Source organism: Anopheles stephensi, chromosome 2 (assembly GCF_013141755.1).
Source record: "Anopheles stephensi strain Indian chromosome 2, UCI_ANSTEP_V1.0, whole genome shotgun sequence".
Taxonomy (NCBI): Eukaryota; Metazoa; Arthropoda; class Insecta; order Diptera; family Culicidae; genus Anopheles; species Anopheles stephensi.
Genome location: NC_050202.1, coordinates 41,425,601 through 41,450,323, shown reverse-complemented (window position 1 = coordinate 41,450,323; position 24,723 = coordinate 41,425,601). Strand labels below are relative to the sequence as shown.

General features: G+C 44.0%; 1 protein-coding gene across 1 annotated transcript; it reads right to left on the bottom strand.

The window, feature by feature from the left end:
* Nucleotides 1-14,527: 14,527 nt before the first annotated feature.
* Nucleotides 14,528-24,274, bottom strand: LOC118506341. Its single transcript, XM_036043324.1, has 3 exons — nucleotides 24,185-24,274; nucleotides 14,963-15,209; nucleotides 14,528-14,892 (listed from the first exon to the last, which is right to left on the bottom strand). Exons 1-3 carry the CDS (start codon nucleotides 24,194-24,196, stop codon nucleotides 14,627-14,629), a joined length of 525 nt encoding a protein of 174 aa, XP_035899217.1. The 5' UTR covers nucleotides 24,197-24,274; the 3' UTR covers nucleotides 14,528-14,626.
* Nucleotides 24,275-24,723: the final 449 nt, after the last annotated feature.

The window sequence follows — 24,723 nt, the reverse complement described above, 5'->3', positions numbered from 1 at the left end:
TGCTCAAAGGTCCGTTTGCACCGTATCGCTTGTTATGTCTAGTTTCGTGTAGCATTCTGTGATGTCGTGAAGTCAAACGGGGGAAGGAAAAACTAATTTTGTCAAGGAGTGATGGTGCATTAATTGTCCCTAATAATAAGCCTACTATAAATGACGCTTGCGCATTATTTCGCCGTTTTTCTAGTGTTTTTAATCATAACAATAGAAGGCGCTGGTCATAAGATGGTAAAATAGTCCGATCTCTCCAGTTTAACTTTGCAATGGCGTATCGGGAAATTTGTTTTTGGCCGCTTTTTTATTCTATTTACCCATGTCTCCGTATAAGGGCACCAAACAACCGAACTTTACTCTAAAATGGGCCTGACTAAACTACAGTATAAAATATTGGGATTGTCAAAGTCTTTCGTTATCTTAAAAATTAGTCCTAATGCTTAGAGTCTAATAATACTCCTAAATCGCGTATTTGATTGATTATAGTCAAGACTTGTCTATTAACAACATAATCGTATTTCTCTTGTCTGGAAGAGCGCGTAAAGGACACCACATGACACTTATCAACGCAAAGTTTCATGGAATTCAGTTCACACCAATTGACAGTACAGCTCTCTTTAACGTTCTACAGCCGTCAATAGTTTTCACAGGCATGGAGGCGGTTGTCAGGAAGAACTTCACAAACATCATTCACATACAACAGAAAGAGCAGCGGTCCTAAGTTACTGCCCAGTGGATACTCCAGCACCGATCGAACCAAGGAGCAGTAGAGCGTCTTGATGGAGACCGGGTCCGTGAAGTTGTGAGTAAGTTGCTTAAGCAAACCCATCAGCATGTTGCCCTTGGTAGCGACGTGATCGAGCTGTTCGTAGAAGCTTAACTTCTCATCGAGGAGCACTCCTGCAAATAATAAATGCTTTATTTTAGCAGGATTAATAACAATTTAAAATTGTGTTCATTCAAATTAAACAAAACCAGTTTATCAAATGCAAGATAGATGAAAGCTATTGAAAACAATTTCAATTTGTGAAAGATCTTCCAGAAGCCCTCCTTATCTAAGAAAACTAATCATCGCAAGGTGCTTATCTGAGATTGTTTTGTTCAAGGGACCTCATCTTTCAAGAGTTGTAGTCTAGAGTGCCTCCTAGTTCAAGCTTCTGCTACGAACATACCTAGTAATCAAAGAGGCCGCGTCGCCTAAAACATTTTGTCTACTATAAACCCTTTCAGTCAAATCTTACAACATAAATGATGATAAAACCAAGTCTACAAAGAACCGATGAACGGTGGGCGAAAAAAAAGGCCTTATAAAAGGCCTCGTGCAAGAGGGCTCATGTAAAGGACCGTCTAAGAGTCTCATTGGGAGTCGCTCATGAGATATCCAAAATAATCCTGAATCAATCCTGGTCTATGGAAATTAAAAAAACCCTGAGACATCATGAGAATGGGCTGGTAGATGCCTCCCATTTCTTTTCCGCATACGGCTTTCTAGGGGTTTGAATTGCCACTAGTCCCATGATTACTGAGGTCTTGTCACGTAGGGTATTTTTTTAGTGCATTAAGCACAATGCAGTAAGTAGCAGGCGGTTTTTGGATCCCGACGGCCATCTCGTACGAGGTACCTCATGTTAAGGGCTCTAATTTGAAGTCCTAGTCTATAATTGAATTGAAGGCCTGACATATAGAGCATAAGCTGTTGAAGGCTCTACATTTCCAATTTGCCAAGAGTCATGCTCAGAATCAATATCGCAAAAGGCTTCCTAAAGTTCTTCTCAACAATTGTAGCATAGAGCTTAAGAAACCCCGTTTGTGGGAGCCTTGCCCTCCAGTCCAATAGTCTACACATATTCAAGAATTGCAAAGAATTAATGTCATCTCTCTTTCTCTGCTACTATCATGCCTTTTAAGCTGTAATTGAATTTAACTACAAGAAAAACATTGAAGCGCAACAAGACCATTTCATAGAGACACAACGCCAGTATCGGCAACACTTAATCTTTACGATATAACGATATCGAAAGTGTATGAACTTACACGGCGCCGAAGAAATCATTCAATAAGGCCACTACTATCAGCCAACAATTATCTCTAAAAGCGTTCACTCCATCCCAAGGTACAGGCGACATGAACAAAAACTGCACACATTTCGTTTGTCTCTACGATGGTTGGGTGGAGTCGGTGGGCCGTAACGGACACCGCTTATGTTTTTACTATTTTCCATTCACGCTCCGGTATTGCCCTTTCACCGGGTGTGTGAGTGTGTGTGTGTGAGTGTGTGGAAACTTTGCTCTTATCTAAAATCTAATTCGTGTTTGATTTCCCATCAAAACCAACACCCAATCCGTTGGCTGAATGAACAGCTTGTGGATGTTATTTGGTGATTCGATCGCCGTGCCAGTTTCCCAGACACCAACAACAGCGGTGGCGTTTGGTCTCCATTTTAGGGAAGTTTTTTTTTTGTCCCTTTTGCTACACAATCAATGAAAGCCACCTATCGATAGAAGGTTTATCCTGGTACACATTATGGATGCATTTAAAGACATTGGACCTGCCCCCTATTGGGCCATTGTTCCAGTCATCAGATAGTGGAATCGAAATCCGGATTGGCGAAACCATCGTAACATCTTGCTCTTTGCTTTGGCACACTGGCGTTGCAAAAAGGAATGCTTATCACATCGCTAGCTATCAGACCACCCACTCACACGTACACACTCACACACACGCCAAGATACTACTTCCGAGCACGTCCTGGCTGAGCTTCCAGTTCCCGATAGAGTTTGGTCTTAAATTATGAAACTCTTTCGTTCAAGCTGGAAACTGTGTTCACCGTTTTGCTTACTCAACACGACCGCCCGATTCCTTGAATTTGGACCGATATGTAAAGACGGTAAAATGTCCTCATTCTTTCCAATAGCTATTTCTTGTTTCTCAGCCCATCCTCGCTGGCCAAAAAGGCGTGCTCGGTTCCATGTCCGAAGTTGCTGCTCATGGCTGAGTTTCGCAATTCCATTTCCGGGTTTTATGGTCACACGACCCGAACCCGAAAGGGGAGTAAAGATTAAATGCTGATTTCTCAACCCGGGTCCGTTGTTGTGCGAGGTGTGCGAGAAGATAAGAAACGGGGTTTTTATTCGTCCTTGTCCGAGCCTATTACTATTTGTCTACTTTCTCAAACGCCTTTCATACGGCCGTCACTGTCATCGCCAGACACAATTCCGTGTCCACAACGGTACGAGTGAACCCCGGAGGATCTAGAGACCAAGCAGAAGAAATGGAAGTCCATGTTTCAAACGGACAAGCAGCTTACGTGACGCTGGATGGATTCCTTGCTAGGTGTGACTTTTGTCGAACGTTCCCAAAGTTTACCTCCGCAACAAACAAACATTGATTGCCTCATGTTGTGCTGAACGAAGTTTCGAAGGATTGACGAAACATATCCCTGACACGGTTGAAATGAATTCAATTCTCCAGCATGTAGTTGACCACTGTGGGACAATTTTCACCACAAAAAAGTAAGTTTTTAAGCCCGTGATACCAACCGTACAAGGGTTGTTTGTCTATCTTCGAACATGTTTGTGTTTAATACCCTTCAAGATGCGAGCCGATACAACGTACAGTACACAGCAGGATGTGCTCTCTACATTTTTCATGTGCAACATGAGTTTGCTTTTCGCTCTATTCGCCTTCCTTGCAACCGGCACACATCATAAACAAGATATTATACCAGTGCTCTGAGGATTCGTGCTTGCAGTCGTGTTACGTTTGATAAACGATACAATGTTTAAATTATTAGCTATTCGCCACGACCTAGGATAGATGTATGATCAAAACAGTGCTGTTTGTAGGAAATATGTTAGATTCTACTTTGTAATAACGATCAACAGATCATCACACTTGGTGTTCCTTATGTAAGATGGATTTATAAATGCAACTAAGTGCTTCAAAGACATTGAAATTGTAAAGTTCTTAAAGTATTATTTATCAGTGTAAATTATAACCCTATTAGTCCGTACGCAGGACTGACTATCCAGCTACGGGCAAAATCATGTCACAGAAAGCCAGAGGAGGTGGGCCAAGATTTTTCGAGGTTGTAGTGCCAAAGAAGGAGAAAAAGAAGTAAGCATAATTCGCAATAGAACATAATTGCGTTGTATGGTGTTCATCCTGTAATATTGAAATAGGTAGGTTAAAAGCAATACAAAAGAAGCTAACTCGTCGGATCTTGAGAATCACCTCATGGATTGATTTAATGCAGTGGAAGTTCTCCATGTTGCTCTTGGTCCAACACTTTCATCTGCCTATCCATTTTTCTGATCTTTTTGAACGACGCATAAACGCCATTCCTCCATCCCAATTTGGGCCTATCACACCTCCTCTGCCCATACGGGCTAGAAGGACTGTACGGGCTGAGCCGTCCAGTGCCATTCTCATTATAGACCCACCGCAGTCTGGCGAGTTTAATTCGTTGCTCACTCGTCGATTCAAAGCTAAAAATTGTTTTAATACTCTTGTTTGAGCACACTGTGTCAAGATTTAAAAACAAAATACCTAATAATTTGATGGTTACAACGGAAACATATACCAACGTAGGGCCATTGGTAGAATAACTCATGTGAGAATACTTCATTTAAAAGCTCTGTTACAGTTGATACATAGCTCATTTTGAGGCCATGCACTAAAGCTCAATCAACAAAATATAGAAGCAATTAGCTGAGATCCCTGCCTATGCTACTTGCTGACATATCTCAGTCTCTCAATAAAGTTATTGCTGACCAAGCTTAAAGCACTCAATTCTGCAAGCCTTTGACCTAGGCGATCTCACAGAACGTACCAGTCACTTTTTGCACTGACTTGCAGTTCGCTTAATTTCACTGCCGATGCGCAATTTTTCATTCCCTACGATACGCGGTGAGTATCATTCACGGAGTTGCGTTATCAATTATCGCAATAAACAGCACTAAGGATTATGATTATGGGTTGAGACGTCGTTGCCAAACGAAGGAAGAAATGTACGATTCCCAAGCGACTGCAAAACCGCCTACCGGCTACTAGGTTCCACATTCTGCAAATGCTTAACCACGCGCTCGAGCCATAACAAGGTGATTAAATTCATTAAATTCTTCTACCATCATTACTAAAACCAAGCAGACGCGATGCTGATCGTGGCACTAAGCACAGTTTCTCTTTTTTTACCGCCACGCTATCGTTATTAAATAATCTTATCGAAATGTCATAATTCACTGCCACTGCCGTCCTGTGCGCAGCGGAGGCTTTTCCTACGATTGAGCAGGGTGCGGTGCGATATTGCGTGCCCCAATAGTACGCACGTATCTTTCCCTTCATCACGATCGAAAGGCGCACGGAAGGGGCCTCCCAACGGAGGCCAGCTATTTGCTGCTTGCCGTGGAATGCGGGCGACGATGTTCGTTACACAATAATTAGTACAACGCGATTACGTTCGCACAACAGCGCCATCACCTATCGCAAGTCGAAGTAGATGTGTCTCAAATTACGTGCAAACTGCGGACAATTATGATGATGATGGAGCTTCAGGTATTGGGTTAACGTCTCACGGTGATTGCATGATCTGAAGGCGTGCAATGGAATCACAGGAGACGGCGAATACCATCACAGAAACATTGACTGTCCTCGAAATTTTGCACAGAAATGGCGAAGATGTAACAAACCTAAATAAAATGTGTTTTCAACCCAGCTTCACCCGGGACTTGTGTGTTTCGAAACATTCAAACTTTATTTTTTGAATCTTTTTTGGTTCCAGCAAGCTGTCCTTCTGCTGCTACAAACATGCAAACCGTTGCCATGTATGACCCCGTTTGATGTCAACGCAGCTCAAACACGCAAAACCGTACCAGCACACTTTGCCACGGTTTTAACAACCCTTAGGTTAGCAAACACGCGATAAAAGCTACACATAAAAAGGAGCTTTATTTCATAAAAATGTTGCTAATTAGGATTCAACCGCACAACGCCCATGTGCCCGAAGGGCATTCCTGGTCGAACACCGAAAAATGGATGCTGCTGCAGAAATGATAGCGCTAGCGCTCCAACGCTCCGAGGGCTAAACGCTGTCGGTCGGCGCCATTAACGTAAATATTTAATTTGACAAAAATTTAATCCTACTTAGCACCAGACCTGCATCGCTTTTACAATGTGTAGTGTGTAATTGGGGATGAAGTCGGTAGCAGCAAACGAGACTCTAGGAGGGAATAGGATTGGGCAGGATATTTCACCGCTCAAAGCGAACTGTGTGCCCATTTGCTCGGACAAATTCCACCCGGTTTTCGGCCACATTCCACTGTGACGATACATGTACCAGGATCGTTTTGGAAAGGGAAAACGGTTAGATTGGCGTTAGCAGAATCCATTTCGTTCCACATGCAATGGTTTTAATGTCGAGGAATTTAACCAAAACTACCCGTAGAGAATATCTCATAAAGTTTGAGATAACTATAGGACTTTATTTTTTTAATTAACTAGATCTATCTAATTGTATCTGTCCGTAGTAGTAAATAAATAAATAAAAAGAACCATCTATCTAATCTAACTTGAAAAACCAGACGATACTGAACAAAGGCTACTCATACTAGGCAGACGCTTGGTGTGGTCTCCGAAACCTCAAAAAACCGCCACAGATTGGAGTACAACAATCCATCTTTACTCGTTATTAAATTGTACAATTAGTTTATTCACATCTTTTTCCAGACACCTTTAACGCTCGATGCCACATTCGAAAACATCCGTAAGCAAATGGTCAGCAATGTTGACCCGACGCCCTCCCCCTTTGTTTCCCAGTCTGCTGCTAGCCCCCTGGTAGCTCCAACACCAATTACCCAGCGACAGGAGCTTCTTGGACGTTATAAATTATTATTACAACGAGCAGCATTCGGAAGCGATCCATCCACGGTCGCGCGAACCTTGGAGCGATCTGCACGAAATCAGCATAATTTATCGCCAAGTGTGGTTTTTATTCCCGGCAGAAATTCCACGAAATAACATTATTTTTAATTAATTTGTTTCGGCTTCTTCTTCGTTGCCAGGGACAGGATCCCGTCGTTCCACCCGCGTCGAGATCTAGCCGGTCCCGGGGCTTGGCTTGGGCTTTCAAAAATTCCAAGCACCAAACCACACAACCACTCACGTCAGCCTCGGTGAATCCCAAACGGTATAGGATCGGTAAGTACGGTGACGTTCAGTGGAACAAGGAAAAGGAGCTCTAATTTATTGCTAATGAGGTTCGATGAGAAGCATTACCAGGCTGCCGTGCTCCGACCCGCACACGAACCGAAGGTACTTCTGTGTCTTCCCAGTACCAACGCACCCAAGACAAACCCGATCTTTCCCCCCGGGCAACCGAAGTCGAAGGTCAAAGCTGCAGGTGATGTGGGAATGACTTTTGTTTGATTTTGCCAATAGTCACTCCACCTGCTCCACGTGCTGTTCCATCCCATTACCTTTCCTTTTGGATCCTTCTCCAGAGCAGGGACGTCCCGGGAGAACACTTTTGAGAGGAGCAGGGAGCCGGACTCCGCTTGGGAATAATTAATTTCCAGCTATATTTCGTCAAACGGCAATCCCATTTCTCCAGCGAGTCGAACGTGCTCTGAAGGTAATTAATGTATTTTTTGTCAATTCCCTATCCGACGGCCTCACATCGATCAATCCATTTGCTGCACGAAGGAGCAACTTAACAACTGCTTTTATTAAATTAAATGCCATTTCAGCGCCACCCGGAGATGAAGCGCTTGCAACTGATTTTCCGATAATTCCAGGGAATTCATTTTATTTTATTTCACACTACCACTCCAGGACATCTGCACTCAACCGGTTGTTAATTAACTTCCGTTTGTATGTTTTCACACCGACGGCAAACAACAGTTGGTTGTTACAATTTTCTTCGAAATGTACCACACGAGTCCTGAAGGCTACGTGCGTGCTTGCTTAGCGATCAAAGGGAGAGAGATGCAACTACTGGCCGTGCTTAAATGTTAATTAACGTTACGCAATCTTCATCCGCAAACAGTTTTACTAACCTGCTAAAATGAAAATCAATGCTTCAATTAAACATTGTCCACTCCCATTCACAGCACAACTTCACACTCTTCGACAGCTTAAAATTTCTAGCTGGCTGTTTTCCTGGGACTTCCATCCACAACACACATACACACTCCCTTACACGACCCGTATCTGTAATCGAGCTAATTCTCCACCGGACACTCCTAGCGACGGTGCTTGAGCTTCAAGCTCAAGGTAAAACCCAACACATTTCCTGGCAACGGCTACTTGATGGTGAATTTGCAGCTCTCATGCACCCGGAGGGATCGGTCACCTAAACAACGGTCATTCATACCGGTTCCAGCAGTTTCTCTGCCCCAGAAACTTTTCACGTTTTTTCCCCGGGATAATGGACGGGAAGCAATGCAGCAAACACCGACCTTTGCAGAGCTAAACCATGCAGAAGTTCGGTGCACAGGATTTCAACTGGAGAAATGTCTCACTGCATCTTCTTCCCATGATTCCGGATCTTCACCAGAGCCGGTATTTTACCCGTCACTATGGCAGCTCAGGTGAGTTTGGAACTGGAACAGGAGCGACAATTGTCACCACCTGCCTGTCTCGCGCTCTCTCTTCAGACTCCTTTCTGTGCGTTTAATTATGCTTCTGATAATCTTTCCAAACATTTTAGCAACGCACTGACGAGTTCCTAGCTATCGCTTTGGCAATAAACGATTCACTCACATTTGTCTTATGATTTTCCAAAAACGCAGGCTACTCTACAAATAATCCGACCTTTGTGTTGTGCTTTGGCCGAGAGTATTCACCTATTATGCAACAAACGGCGGGAATTCGTTACCGTACGATGCGCACGAATGCGATCTGCTTTCGCCAAATCCCGGGGAGGAGGTAGTCTGGACTGTGCGCCTTTGTTAGAGCTTATTTGGTGCTTGACAGGATTTTGTGCTGCAATTGTAAAGATTGGTCTCGATTTTTTTCGTACTATTTCGGTATCAGCAGTATTGTACGTAAAATTTACTTATTTTCATTTTTAGCCAAGGTTTTGACATTTTGACGACATTGGGTTTTGACAGCAATGGGTTTCGAATCCCATCCAAATCAGCTCTCGATAAGCAGGATTGACTACGGTGTAATCGGAATCCAGGACTGGCAAACCATAACCCGAAGAATTTCTAGAGTCAAAGAAGGTGTCATGGTGACCAGACATCATTTAACAGCGTTGACTGTTGATTTCTAGTTAATCTCTTTGTTTAAAAATGTTATCTCTTTAAAAAGGCTAGCACTTCAAAAATGAAACAGATGCCCAACTACCTTTGAAATGATAGCATTATAGTACTCATCAATACATTCTCTAGCCAAGGCAAAGGATCAACTGATCACTAAAGCTTCGAATGTCCTGGAAGCTTGGTAACAGCTGCTTTAAGATCACCCAGATAAGAGATATAATATATTTCTAACATAATTTGGAATAGAATGCTTTACTGTTTTTGTTTTTCATTGCCATTCAAAGCCAATGCCATCTAAACTGCGATGTGATAAGATCTAAAGTTTAACAATACTCTTGATTTAATACTTCAACTTTATACAAACTTTTTTAAATCAATTTTCTGTTCTATTCATCTTATTGGGTAAACACCTTGAAATATGCTATGTTCATCTTATTGGACAAAGGTCGAGAAAAATCATGCCGACTATAAAATGGCCTATAGTCATATAGTCAGTCCTCGTTACAGGAGAGGTCTCTACATAGGATTCGATTGCCGGACCAGCCGTGTAAACACCTGCGCCACTTTCTTCACGTCCACCAACACCGTCCTCTTCTTCTTCTTCCTGGACACTACAACCTCGAGAGGTCTCGGCCTGCCATTTCTGGCTTTCTGTGACTTGATCTTACCCGTAGCAAAGTAGTCAGCCCTGCGTACGGGGAGGCTGCCTGAATAAGATTTGAACCCCGGTTCTGCCGTGTGAAGACCGGTGCCGTTATCACCTCGGCCACCGGACCGTCCCTAATGGCACAAACTACTAGGCCACGCCTAATGGTTTAATACACTTTTTCTTTCTAATAGCACGACTTGTCCGTATTGTTTACTAGAGCTTTTGATATCACATAGTTGAACAGAAAAATAGCTCATTTTATTACTCCTAATTTCTGTGCTACCCAATACTCTTTGCTCCTTGTACTTTTAAGCTTTTCTTACTTATTTTCGTATTCTCAGTTATTCTACGATTGATTATTCTCATGATTTGCTTTCCGTTGCTAGTAACTTAACTTAATGCTTGTAGCACACCCACCATTTTGTAAGCCTTTCCAAGACACCCAAGAAATCCTAGCTGCAACAATGCATAACAAAGACTACAGGAACTGGACACTTCTGATACCCGTGCCATATTATCATAGCAAAGCTCCCGTGGTAAGTATCGAAAGGACCAACTTCTCCGCAGTGCTTCAGTCTTACGCAAACGGATTTCGATGACTTCAACCAGCTTAAGATGGCGTTTCGTATCGGTACGATTATTAATGTTCCATGTCTAATACATCTCAATACGCTGCAGTCTGCAGCATGTTGCGTACACAGGAATTAATGTGATCACACAAAGAACACCCGTGATACGGATTGTGCGAATACGAATTGCAAAGGTGAAGAAATTAATCATCGGTAAATGTGGTCTTCCATTCGATTCCTCGAACTGTCCCATGTTTGCATGCTGTCCATGTTTGCCACTGATGCGCAAAACCGGCTACCGTCAGTAACTGACACACCAAATACGCATTTGCATCCCAATGAAAAGCGATCAAAAGCGTATGTAATCTGGGTGTCTTGGAAAAACATGGAACGACCATGTCTGATAGGCGCCGAACATTATTGCAAGAACGGAAGAAGCGGACACTGCGACATTGCGCGTTCTGACTGTTGCTCAATCAATCACCTTCATCTTTACCGTGCAGATGGCTTACTTCCGTGCAGTTACGAAACCATCGTCGACGGCATGTGATCGAGCGGGACTCACAAAACAGCCGGCAACAGTCAGTCCATGATGATATGCCTCATGCCAAACCAAAAACGGAAAGAAACAACACGGCGACAGTACAGTTACGAAGCAACAAACACCACAACAGTCGAGAGAGGGTAACACATATTTTGCTAGCCCTAACCGAAAACATGCTACCGCCTGCCTATGTGACCGCTTTGCTTGACGTCCTCGATGTCGGCCCAGCTCGTGCTTCAAAGTACTTGCGAGCGCATAAACAATTGCGCTCAAATTTGTTAGATCTGTCCATCATTTCTTGCCCAACTTTGCGGCATCTTACAGCGCTGTCACTGGAGCTCCACATACTCCATTAGACGGGCCGACATTAAAGGCAATGTTTTCTAACGCATCCTTGCTCCAAGAAGAGGATACGAAGAGGAGCTAACAGAGAGAGAGAGCATGGGAGAAACTGCGAGCTGTATCTTCTTCGCGTTGGCATAAACCGCCGAGTAGTACGAAACGTGTGCTGTTCATTGCTTACGGCGAGGAGAAAGATTCCAAAGAATCCAAAAAACACAACCAACGCATTATTCACGGTTCAGTGGAGAGCACCAGCCGGCGCTTCCGCCATGCGTCGGAAATGGAAATGGAACACTTAATAAGACAAATTGCCATCACACGGGCCCGCTTCCAGGCGCGCTATTTCCGCTGCTAGTAAAACAACGCAAAAACGTACCATCATCAGCAGTGAAATCGAACGGGCGAATCGAGGCCTCAAGTGTAAGTGACGAAAGTTATTATTCCAGGACGTTTTTCTTTTTTACACGCATGACGATATTCATGTCAAAAAGGAGGTCTTTAAAGAGATGCCTTTGAAGCAATAAAATTATACAGAGTTTACTTTCTTTTGCTCAATAAACAACTAAAGCGACACATTTTTGAGTTGCCTCAGCACTTCCGTGTTCCAGCTGAATTAAAGCTACAAGCAGCAAATCGTTAACAAAACCATTCGCTTTAACCTTATACCCTTGTAATGCACAACGTCTTGTGTGATATCTTAAATCACTTTTTATTTTGTTGCTCCGTATCATGTTGCAAAAAGCGCCTAACATTAAGTGGTGATGAGTAAAGAAAAGCAGAGAGAGAGTAAAAAATGTAAAACAAGCCGATAATTAGCATCACCACCACCACGGACGATAATTGCGCCAAATCATGCCAATTATGCAAGTGACTTTGATGCTACACGCTTCCGGACGGTTGGGGTCGTTCGCCCTCTCAAACATGGGAATTTGTCGGTAGGGAAAGGTTCTTCTTCGCTATATGATTGCAAAGGATAATTAACACAAACAAGTAAGCTATCTTTTCTTATCATTGGCAATAACGATGCCCTTGCAGGATGAGCTAATGTAGCTCTCCTATTTCAAGAATTGCTAGCTTTATTACATTGAACATTTCAATGTTTTCGGTTGTATACACTAAGCGAAATAAGAATAGCATCACCATGTTTTAAGGCAATATTTTTGAAATTCTCTTACCGATTCTTCTATTTTTGATTAAGAATGTCAATACTTCTCTTTTTCTTCGGTGGCACTACAACCTCGAAATTTCTTGGCCTGCCACTTCTGGCTTTCTGTGACTGGTTTTATCCGTAGCAAAGTAGTCAGCCCTGCGTAGGGGGAGGCGGTTGGGATAGGATTTGAACCTCGGTCCTGCCGTGTGAAGACCGGCGCAGTTATCGCCTCGGCCACTGAACCGAACCGAATGTCAATACAATATATTTTAAATCCAATATATTTTTGTTGTTTGTACCTACTGCATTGCAATTTTTGTGAAACTTTTACATTTTAATACGCAAATTCATAAAAAGGGAGTGCAATAAAAATATCTGAAAAGTGTTGAAAATTGGCCACAAGACATGTGCGACTTATTCTTTTTAGCAACGAACACTTGGACCGGCCTCGGAGTCTCGGTCAGTCCAACTTCACAGAGCGTCATAACTCGAATTATCTAAGTGTCGACGATAAAAATACTTCCATGACAGATGACAGATTAATAGGCTTCTTAAGATGAAATTATGTTCAACCTTGATGGTTTAGATAATTGGCTGCACTTTTGACAAGAACTGCGTGAGGAACCAATGCTGAAAAACTGATAATTTGGGGGGCTTTTTCATTTCAAGATAAGATTCCGTTCGCATGTAACTGAACGAAACTTAAGTCGGAGTTTCTCTAATCTATTCTTCTTAATCGCAGTCATGAAGCTAGCAAAAATTATGAGATATTTAACAAGTCATGCGCTTTTTTACTTAAACGTAAATCGTTCGCCCGTAAAATGATTCTGATTTGTTTCAACAAACAGCTTTTAATTGTACATCTGCCATACTCACCAGGTACCTAGTAAAGCGTGCCACTGCATCAAACGCGCCTGATTTCATGGCAGTACAGTACAGACAGCTGCTCAGAAGCTCTTCATATCTTTCAATCAAATTAGTATTTCAAAGTGTGATATCAAGTGCTGCTTTATCCCGGACAAGCACAAGCTCAATCTCGAGTTGCGCCTCAAAGCAAACCTATCAAACGTGTCGAATCACATTAATCATTTTCCGAAATTGATCATTCGAGCGAGTTACGTCTGTTTGCGGCTTCATATCGGCCATAACGGTGCCCTCCACTATTCGGTTCGCCTGTGACGTTGCTTGAGTACGTAATCCCTCCCGGGTGTCATCGAATGCGAAATGCAATCCATCCCGGAACCAAGAAATCGTGCCGGTGTTGCTAGTGACCGTTACACTCTATAATTGGTGGCAAAGTGCTCCTTCCAAATGCCATTTCCGGTAACAGGCGGAACAGTTCAATGTTTACCTTCGAAGGGAGAGACGTCGACTTTTTTTTCTCTGATCAATCTGATCTCCCCCCGACAGAAGGCATCAGCTTCCGTGAACCGTGCGCCGATCAGATCCGATATTCCGCCACCGACAGATGGTAACTATAATTACCGACCTCGCACGGAAGACGGTGCAGATGTGCGAATTGGATATTTTTACCATTGCCATTTCACGCACCATCGCTATTGCGGACCGGCGCAACGAAGCAATCTGAACGTAGACAACAACCTCGTACACGGCGCTTATCACGGATAACGAACGCCCGCCAATATATACGAGAGCTGATTAATTATGGTAAGACGTGTTGGTTTGATGGATACTTGTCCTTGCGGGCGACTACTGTCGGCAAGATCTTCGCATCGTTCGGATGGGTTTCGGATTTGCGCGTAATTAGAGTGCAGTCGGGTTGATTTGAGGACGTCAGCATCGGCAGGCAACGGCGGCCAAGCATAATTGCCTCACCGACGCAAATGATATCCAATTCGTGGTGAGCGTGGCGTGCCCTGCAATCCCTCGCGCTGTGGCTGCAGTGCAGATATTCGCTCGGTAATAATTTGGCTTGGCAAATGGTTAATTATACACGTTAGTTGAGCTTTAAGCAAGGGAAATCTTATTGTTTTGAGTTACTGTCAATAACTGATCAAATAAACAGTTACAATATTGAAATACTCGACCCACATTTAGGTGATATTTTATTTTCATGCATCATTCAAAGGCGTCCATTCCCAGAACTGCTCACCATTGCCACTAGTAAACGTATCCCCCAAGACTGCCCACGCCCGTGTAGCTGGCGACCGCCGGAGTACCAGCCGATACTAGCGTCGCCGATGGATACGTCTGGATGACCTTCGTGTACGTACTGGTAGCCGGGTGAACGATTTTGCTGTAGCTGGCTGGTGCTGCGAACGCACCGTATCCTCCCGTACTGTACGCACCGTAGCTGGCCGGATAGAAACCACCGTAGGCGAATTTACTGTGTGCCGCATCGTATGCTGCCGCCGTATGGTAGGTAGCTACGTTACGACCAATGAGATGCACCAAGTTAGCGTACTACAATGGACGAGCCTCTATTGTCACTCTTACCTGCCGCTGGAACGGTGTACGTTGATTTGATTACGGTCGGTGTGATGTAAGCGGTCGCGGGATAGCCAGCCAGTCCGAGCGTCGTGTCATAAGCGCCAAATCCGGAAAGTCCGGTGTACGCGAGACCAATGCCACGCTTTTCCTGACGCTTTTCTGCACCCTCAACCGGTGCCAGTGTCTGCTGCTGGCCATCTAGAGGAGCAGCAAGGATAACGCCGAACACGGATGCCACCACGATCATGCATACCTGTGAGGGACATAAAATAAGTTCGATGAAATTTATGCAAGGTGCATTGACAATAAATATTCAAATCGGCTCTAAGTTGAAATCTTCACTGAGTTGTCCCTCAGTTAATATCATTCAAGTCACAGATAAGTTGCTATTCGCGATCGGCCTGACATTCCTGACAAGCCTGAAACAATATTTAAGCATTTTAGGCATAATTTTGGCATAAATACTAAACAATAATTTTATAGCCATTTTAAACTCTATCTGGTACAAAACTCGAATCAGCAATACCGATCTGATTAGGAAAAGTGGATCCATGCTTACACGCCAATGCCAAATAAAACGTTCCGGCCGTAGTACAAACACTGTCAGCGAAAGTACAACAACGAAATGATTTCAAAATCAATCTCGCCAAATTGCTTTGCTGCCATCGCGATCGCTCTTTTCTGCTTCTCAAACATTTGTCAACGCTTTTGTCTCCTGCTGGTCTTCTCGTCCAGCAAAGCGCTCACGGACCGCTTTCGGTACGTTCGGCGCCAGTTCGTACCATTCGGGCCATACCATCCACAAACGTCCACAGATATCGCGCCATAATGAACGCTTTATTGGTGTGCGCCGGGTGGACCGATCCCCATCGAGAAACGGCCGTAAATCCCGGAACCGGAACGCTCTCGCTAGCCTGGTTTGCGGTTACCGTCGCAGCCAATAAACTCAGGACCCGTGTTGTCCTGCACGGTAAGCTCTGTTCCGTACAACGGTGGAACATGCTCATGCCCGGCTGGGAATTGGGGCCAAAAATCACGACGGTGAAATGAAATTTTAATCAATGCTCCACTGTCCGGTCCACCGGCTCGTGCAGTCGCAGCCGGAAGTACCGCTACACATTAGCTACCGGCGTAACGGGAGCATTTTACCTGCCGGAAAGCGACCACTCGCGCTACCATGGGTACTGATAAACGATGTTCCCCGTGTATCTGTTTTTTTCTCTCTCTACTGTATCGGCCTTGCACACGGATGAGCTGCATCCTAGCCTATCTCGCATTGAACCGCATACAGGCAAGCCCCGCGTTCTGCAACGATAAGCGCTCTAACAAACTCCGAGCGAGTCGCATTGCGACGTACCGCTACTGGTGAGCTGGTCAAGCGCTTACAACGTTCGCCTACCGTTGTTGATTGAATGATTGATTTCGAAGTTCCTTTGGCGCACTACGCTTACCGTCCCGGATATCGAGCGAAAAACGCAGGGAAGCAATAAAATACACATTCGCAGCCAAACGATGCATCAACATGGTTAACTTCATACGCATCGCAAAATCACTTCACTTGCAGTGAAGTTCCTAAGTTAATGAGTTCCTAAGAAAGAAGCAAACAAAGCTCATACAATCGCCAGTTATGTATACAGATACGAGAGCGGAACGTTAATTTCAGCTGATAGGAAGAGCGTAATGTTGAACATAAAACTAACGGCGGCATGGTCTCGTGGAAGTGTACCGGGATGGTGCATCGCATCACGGATCGAATACTGGTATGAAAAACAAACGCCTTTCCTAACATAAAAGCAGGTGTAAGCAAATGTCGATTATGTTGGTAACATATTTGGCCCTCCTGATAATATTTCTAAATTTTGTAGTAGAAGTATCAGTATTTTGTAGCCTTTAGCATCAGCGGATGCGATAGTAGAAGACAAACCCAGCATTTTACTTTGCGGATAGCACTAGAATCTAGAGGTAGGCACAACTGGCAAAAAAGTTGACCTGATTCCGGACGATTCCAAAAAAATCGGTTCCAAAAAGTAGGTTCCGGAATCGTCGGGAACCAAAAGAATCAGCGAAACCATTTAGAAACGTATGGATTCATTCGGAACCGATTTCCGTCCCCATCACACAAATGATCCATAGAAACTTTTAAAATCATTGGGGAATTCACTAAAGGTGGCCATATATACGCTTATTTTGACTGTCGATTCCGTTTTTCCTTCGGACGGTTCCGATGGTTTCGGACTGTTCCGGGTTATTCCGAACAGTTCCGTGGCGTGAACCCGTTGATTCCATTTGCCTTTTGAATCGCAACCGGAGTCAAACCAGCCGCATCCGGAGTGGAACCGTGGGTGCATTCCAAAGAGCGCATCACTACTATTGTTCTTAAAGCTCTGGAGAAAGCTCCATCGATAAGCCTCACATACTTAACACTCGTCATCTAAAACATAAAGAAATATTGACAAGTACCACCTTGAGCCGATCCTCTACACCACAACTAGACACTAATATTCCTTAAGATAATCGTTGCAATGATAATGCTTCTAAAGAAGGAATCCCTGATGTCCGATGTATTCTTGAATATCTACTTCAATTCAAGCAATTTAATTTAAAGCCGATGAATCAAATAGATTCATAAAAATTAAAAACCCTGCAAAAGTCCGCTTAAAATGAGCCTCAATTACTAGCTTATTTTCCCCTTGTATTGCTAATTAGTCACCACAGCGTCGATACCGTAAGCATAAACTAATTATGTATTTTTTATGCCATTCTGGTTACGCTAACCTGACGCACAGTCTTGCTAGATTGTGGCTAAAAACAAACTTTCCAATCTACTCCTCCTACTATCTGTCATACTTTCGTTCCTCAACCTTCCAACCTCCGGTGGTATATGTCGTTCACTGCATCCCGATGAAAAAGTTAGATCTCCAGTTACGTTGCCGACAGCGCCAATACAACATCTCTACAGCATCCGGATGATCCGTTACAAGCACTACCGCCATCGGTGGTTCCAAACTTTTGCTCGAGACTTCCGAAGTCGGTCCATATTGCCGCAGCACGCTTGCCGACTCACTGCAGAAGCAGAACGGAACGAAATTTTACGTCCGTCGGTCGCGTCTAATGAAGTTTCGGAATCAGGCGCCACCGCAAGCACCGAAATGGCAGCTCGGCTCGGCACTTCGCACCATCAAACACTATTGCAACATCCAAAGGAACTCGAAAGGCGCACAGCGCGCCCGACAGTAGATATTCATTAGCAACTCGCCTTCTTGAATGTTTTCGGAACACACAGCTGCGGAAAAGTATCTCTGCACATCCCCACACGCTGCGTTCCGTTTACTCCAGCTGTTTTTTGGTCAGCAGTTCCGGGTGTCTTCCGGGTGTGCCGGGACGGGGCACACGGCATACGCCAGAAACTTTATCACAATTCGCACGACACAACTTTCGCCCGGCCACAAGTGCACTCACGGACAGCTCAGCTTGTGTGGCGGTCGTGATTGCAACGCTAGCGTACCACATGATAATCGTGCCGGACCAGGTGATGATGTTGCCATCCGACCACCTTTTACCCTCCTGGGGCAAGTGGAACTAGAATAAACAGTGCTTAAGTTCTGCGAATGCTTCGTGATTACTTTTATCCCCCAGGTGTGGAAATAAGCGACAGCCGAACGCACGAGACGATTTTGGGTACTACTGGGTGATTATTTCGTTCTGCCCATACGTAATGGTAACAGTCCGGAGCAATTGCTGTACAGTTTTGGAAACTAATTTAGTTACCCTTTCGTATAATGCACAATCTTTTGTCCATTTAATCGGTTAAGCGTTTCACCTGTCAGCCTCTCATTAAGCGGTAATCTTATTAATTTTTACCTTATTGTATCTCTTGCTTGGGTTGACCGTTGGTAGAGTGAGAAATTTGCAGGGGTACCACCGTCAAAGAGCCTTGTGTAAAAAAGATCAAGCAAGAAATCTCGCCCAGTGTACGAAGAAACCTTATGCTTTGCAGACCTCGTCCACTAAAGCGTCTTGTTGGACACAACCAAATTTCATTCGGAACTTCTTTCGTACACAATAGAGACAGGTTCAATAGTAGAAAATCTGCCAGGAGCCTCGTTTTTTACTTGAGAACGAGATCTCAATAATTTCTTAGGTAAAAGGACATAACAAACCAAGTCGTCCTAGCTTTATTCGTCTTCCCAGTCTCATCGTCCAGGAAGCATCGTCCTTCAAGGAGGCCATTACAAGATGCCTCATCTTGTAGGTTAACGATCCTTTTGTACCAATGGACCTCGTCCAGCAAGCTTCATTCATCAAGCTCGTTGAACACGATCCTTCACTATCTACAGGGCCTCGTAGCGGAAGCGGCATCGTTGCCTCATCTACCAAGAGACCTCACAGCGGAAGGATCCTCGTCGCCGCCGGAATCATTCATAGGTTCCTGATCCAGTGGAGGATCAAAGGTATTTGGAGGCCTCGAGCGGAATGGCAGCTGAAGCCCCTCTTTTTGTGATACAAGAGGAAAACAAAAGGATATCCAACGCTAACAAGGCCCCCCTAACCGATGAGACCCCGAGCGGCCGCTTCTTCCGCTTCTAGGTTGATCCGCCTAGGTAGGACTAAGAGGTCTCTTGGTCCATGAAGCCAAGGTTCCTCATCTATCAAGAGTCCTCGTATAGACTCATCGTCGAAGCAGCTTCATCGTCACAGCGATCATTAAAGAGATTTCATGATCCACAGGACTCTTAAGCTTACAAACGTCATTCTCAAAGACATTCCCACCAAAGTCCTCATCAATCCTTGATTCGTCACTGACGACGTACCTTTAACTCATCAAATCACCTGTACCTCTGGATGTATCAATCCAGATGAGGATAGCATAAGCTACCCTATGTTACAAACCACTCCATTAAATCGAACGTTAAAAATCAATATTAAATCACAACTCACATTCAAACGTTCTTGCGCACGGGGCTTGGTGTAAACTTTCAAATGAATCGTACACATTTGAGAAGCCATAAAAAGGCTTCCCCCTTATCTGGGCTGTCCACAGGCGTCGTCGTCGTCGAATGGTCCCCGTTTTTTAACTGATTATTTTCCACCGCATTCCACTTACATCCACTTGCTATCACTTGCCTCCCTTATGTGGTGGTAAAAACTGAGCTCTTATTTCCAACTGGGTGACACAAAAACACCACCCGATGAGCGAGAAAAAAAAGCAAGCCAGGTACGAGGCACTAAAGGCTGAACGAAAGAACTAGCACAGAAACGACTTCCCAGACACGGGAAAACCTTTTCGATGTTACGGTTTGACTATCCTTCCGCTCGTTCTTCGGTGGACCCACAGCATTCATCTTTCGTTCTTCCAGTGGCATTCCCAAAAAACCGGAACGGACCACATTCTTTTTTTGTGTGTGCGTCTGTTTGCCATTCTCTATAGCGGCACCGACAATCAGTAGTTTCTCATTTTCTTCCCTGTGTCCCATTTGCCCACCCCTGAGCCTTCCCTGTGCTAACATGCGGTTAAGAGCACAAGGATTCGCACCACCATTAAATGCTCGGCTCGGCTGGCTTTTAATCCGTTTTTGCCTTTACGGTTACGACCGGGCACCGGGACGGCGGCAGCTTTCATTAACTTTTACCATCCAAAGTAGGTTCCACTCGACAGGTTCATTATCGATCAGGCGCGAAAAAGTGAACGGTGAACCGGGTAGCCCGGGTGACAATCATGCACACACCCAACGAAAAAAGAAGCAAGAATACGGATAAGATCAGCCACTTATTACACGGAGTCGCTCGCTGTACGATTTCGGTTCGGGTTTGATTTGTTGGTTTTTATCTGTTTCGGTGGGGGCTTGGGCCATGGGTTTGTTGTATTTTGGCTCGGCTCGGCAAGGAAACCATCAATTTTGTGCCCATTCCGATGGGATTTTGTCATGATTTGAGAACACTTTTCCCATACCTTTGTTTTTCACCTTTTTTTTCTCTTATTGCGCTCCAACTTGTCGAAGTGAACGGATTTGTAGTGAGCAGGGGGAATGGTTTTTTGTTCTGTTTTTTTGCGTTCCCTAGTTTTTGTGCTCCATTTCCGTGCTGGTGGTTTTTCATGGCCACAATTTTAGAAACAGTTTCAGTTTTTTTTCTGTTCTTCATCCCTTCTCCACCGAGAACCCTTTTTGTCACTTTTTGTTTAGATTGAATCTTTCCCCGTTTCTTTCTTTCCATATTCATACCCTATCGCCTTCTTGCCTTTGTGCGTGATCGTAAAAGAAGATTAAAATCAAATAAACCGCCACCGACCGTTCTACCGGGCGAAGCTGCAAGATTGTCAATCCTTGCCGGCGTAGTGAAAGCTGAAAATCAAATTCTTATCGATTTTACGAGTGTCAAACCATCTCCCGCCCGTCGTGTTTTGGTGCCATGCAAAAACGGGATAAAGATTTAAAGTTTCGGTTGGAGGAGAACTGGTTCTTATCGAAAATATAGTTCACAACTTATGAGTAATTCGATAAGTTGATTGCAGATCAAATTGAGACCATTTATGTAACGTACAAATTCAAACATGAGACTAATTCTACACGACGATGAACTCAAATGTCAAATCCAGAAAAGTTTTAGAACAATAGTTTTTTTTTTGTCGCTTCCCGACGGTCTGCCAACATCTGAGCCGTGTTATTATCGTAAAAATTAATCGAATTTGTTTAGCTTCTTGGATGCGTTAACGATTAAGTAAGGAACTCTGATTGAGTTTGCAACAAACCATTATTTGATTGCCTATTTTAGGTTCAATTGGGTCATCTCTTCTCACTAGCTAATCATATAGTCGGTTAGGACGATATAGGACGATTTCAACTTAGAGTTTTGTCGGTTGAACTCGCACATCAATTCTCCGGCATTTCGAGAGGTCAATAATTGTTGAATGGTCTGCCAAATATTCCTCATCCTTGATTAGGGGGAGATCAAAGTATAAAACTCATGCCAGGTAACCCTTCAATCAGAGCGATAGAGGCAGATGCTCCTATAAGCAGACTGTGTACGGTTCTGACCAAATCTTCTTCACAAAGGGCCTCGAGTAGCACCCTCAGCTGCTCCAGTTTGCGCATTTAAAACGCAATTACATTTTCATACGATGTGTCCGCTTGGCCTCTGACTCTAACCCAGTCAGAGGTTTTCGATAACTATCTTGATCCATGAGGCTGTTGATGATGCGGCTCCACCGGTTTTAATTTGATTATTAAGGTGCATAATCTCTTCAAACAATATCTGAGATCACCAGAGAGCAGCAAGTCAACAAGCATGTTGTGTTATAGAACACTAAATAAATGGCAATTGCATACAGTCCTCATCAAAATTGTATCTAAAAGGAACTCTAGATAATAGATAAAATTCTATAAAATATAGGTTCAAATGCTTATGTTCATATCTTCGTCAGTAGTTATCCATTTCGATGTTATACTTATGATTTACCTTCTTCTTCTTCTTTTTTCTTGGCCCAACGATAGTCAGTCCTCACTATGAGGGAACGACCCAGATGATATTTGAACCCCGGTCCTGCCTTGTGAAGACCAGTGTGGCTGTCGCAACTACTACCGGATCGCCCTTATTATCCAAACAGTTTATTTTTAAGATAAAAAAGATCTACTAATGTTATTTTGCAGCCTTAATACTAACTTTGTTCATTGTTTTGACCGTTTCTGCTGAGATTCTGATCCTTCATTCACTCTCATTCGATCTAACATTTCTCCCAAGGGAAGCAGATGTAAAATGTAGATTGGAGATCTTCTTCTTTAAAGGGTGGCGTTAACAGTGAGGTCAACTCTTCAAACGTAGTTCCTCGTCTGCTTTGGCAGAAGCTGGTCCAAATCGAAAGATAACGCTCGAATATATTGTCTGCTATTGAAGATAATTTTTTAAGAGGGTCACTAGAACACGTGGCCATCGCATGAAAAATCTTTAAAACGCATGTACGTTTTAAAGCACAAGGAGAAGGACTACTACTGTACTATTGCCTACCCTTTAAAGCCACCGGTGGTGCATTCTAATTACAGTCGCAACACAAACTCAATTATGCATTCGGCGCTTATTCCAAAACCCCGGGCTAAGCAACAAAAAAGAAGCTATTCAACAAGTCGACTGCCGCATCGCACTGTCGCTCAAAAGTGCAACTTTTCCCAAACAGTTTCCAACTTACTTTATGCATCCACTGAAAATAAGTAAATCGGATGAATGAAATTCTCTTTCGGCGGTGTGCTATCGCATGCAGCCAAACGCAACAGCAACTTTTCGTTTCGTTGTTCGCATTTACTGCTGGGGCTAGGATACACAAAGAAAAAACAACCAGCCAACCAACCAACTAACCAGCCAACATCCGCAGCATTGTGTCTGCTGGTTTCGTGTGAAGAGTGACACCCTTCAAATCGGTGTGCCACACTGTGCCAATTAAAGTTTTTGCCAGCACCATAAACTAGCTCGGCCCCTAGATTCTCATCTGACCGAAAAAGTATGGAAACTTTGCTAGCGCCAGCCCAATCATACCGTTCCTTGCTCAGTACTTCGCGTCTGCCACATCGAACAAAGCCGAGCGGCAAGACAAAAAGGGGAAAAGAATCCACGCATCTCGAAGCAAAAACAAGACACAAAATTAAAGTATAGTCTCCCGGGTTCTACGACACAAAGCAAACATATTAGAAGTTTAAAATCTTCGCGTTGCGAAACACCTCCGATAGCGCTCCAGTTCCAGTGCCGTTGATTGAAAATTGCCACCCGCAAACTAAACTAACGTTTCCACTTGCTAGCATAACTTAAGCGTCGTTCGTTTGCGTAGCTCTTCGCCAGTTTGTTTCATAATAATCTCCAACGGTTCCAAAAGCACTCCGTAAAGTTTGCACGATCGTTCCGCCAGTAGCGCGATGCAAAGCTGTCCTTACAGCTTGCACTATTATCAACCTGATTGTTTACTGTATTCATTTGCATTTTCGCAACAAAACACACTTCATTGCCGCGCTTTTTATGCACTGAAACAATAAACAACTTCACCGAAAACTATTAACAGAGAATCTTTTTTCTCAACCTTTACACACATCCCTCCGCAAGGGCCACATGATCACTCCGTTTGTGTGTTTGTCCGAGCAGAAAATCCGTAAAGAAATGTAACTTAACACCACCGAAACTACCGCGACTCGCAGGTCCTCCCGCAGGACACTGCAATTGGGATTGGCGACTCCCATCGAGACTACTCACCAGCACTTTCATCTTGATGGTTGGATGCTTTTTTGGTTTCGTTTTGCGATGCTATTTGAGAATTCACCGAACGTTAGGAACTTACTGGTTGGTTGGTTTGCCATTCGGCATATATTTATATACCGACCCACCGGTAGACCGTACCGAACGGTGGGGTATGGCCGATGGGAGGCCTCATTGCACACCTTGAACCGGGACGGGGTCATGCATGCACCGGTTGTAGGATGCACTGTGAAAAAAATCCCCACCTATCTCGTTCTAATGGAACGGGTAAACAGATGAAAATGGTAATTATGCAACCTGACGCTTTTCCCACCCTCCCAAGGGCCACAGCTGTTGGGTGGGACGGGGTAGTATTTACAGTTGAAGCCACCCACCAGACCAGATGTTCTACGGACGGGAGCATGATTGCCCCTACAGTGTAGTGTTCCCTTCTGACTCATCAACGATGGTGGAATCAATTCCTTTGCCAAACGAAAGCAGGGCTTCGTTCGGTGTGACTGTTTGTACGATGTGGAGTTGATCTAAGGAAGGCAAGA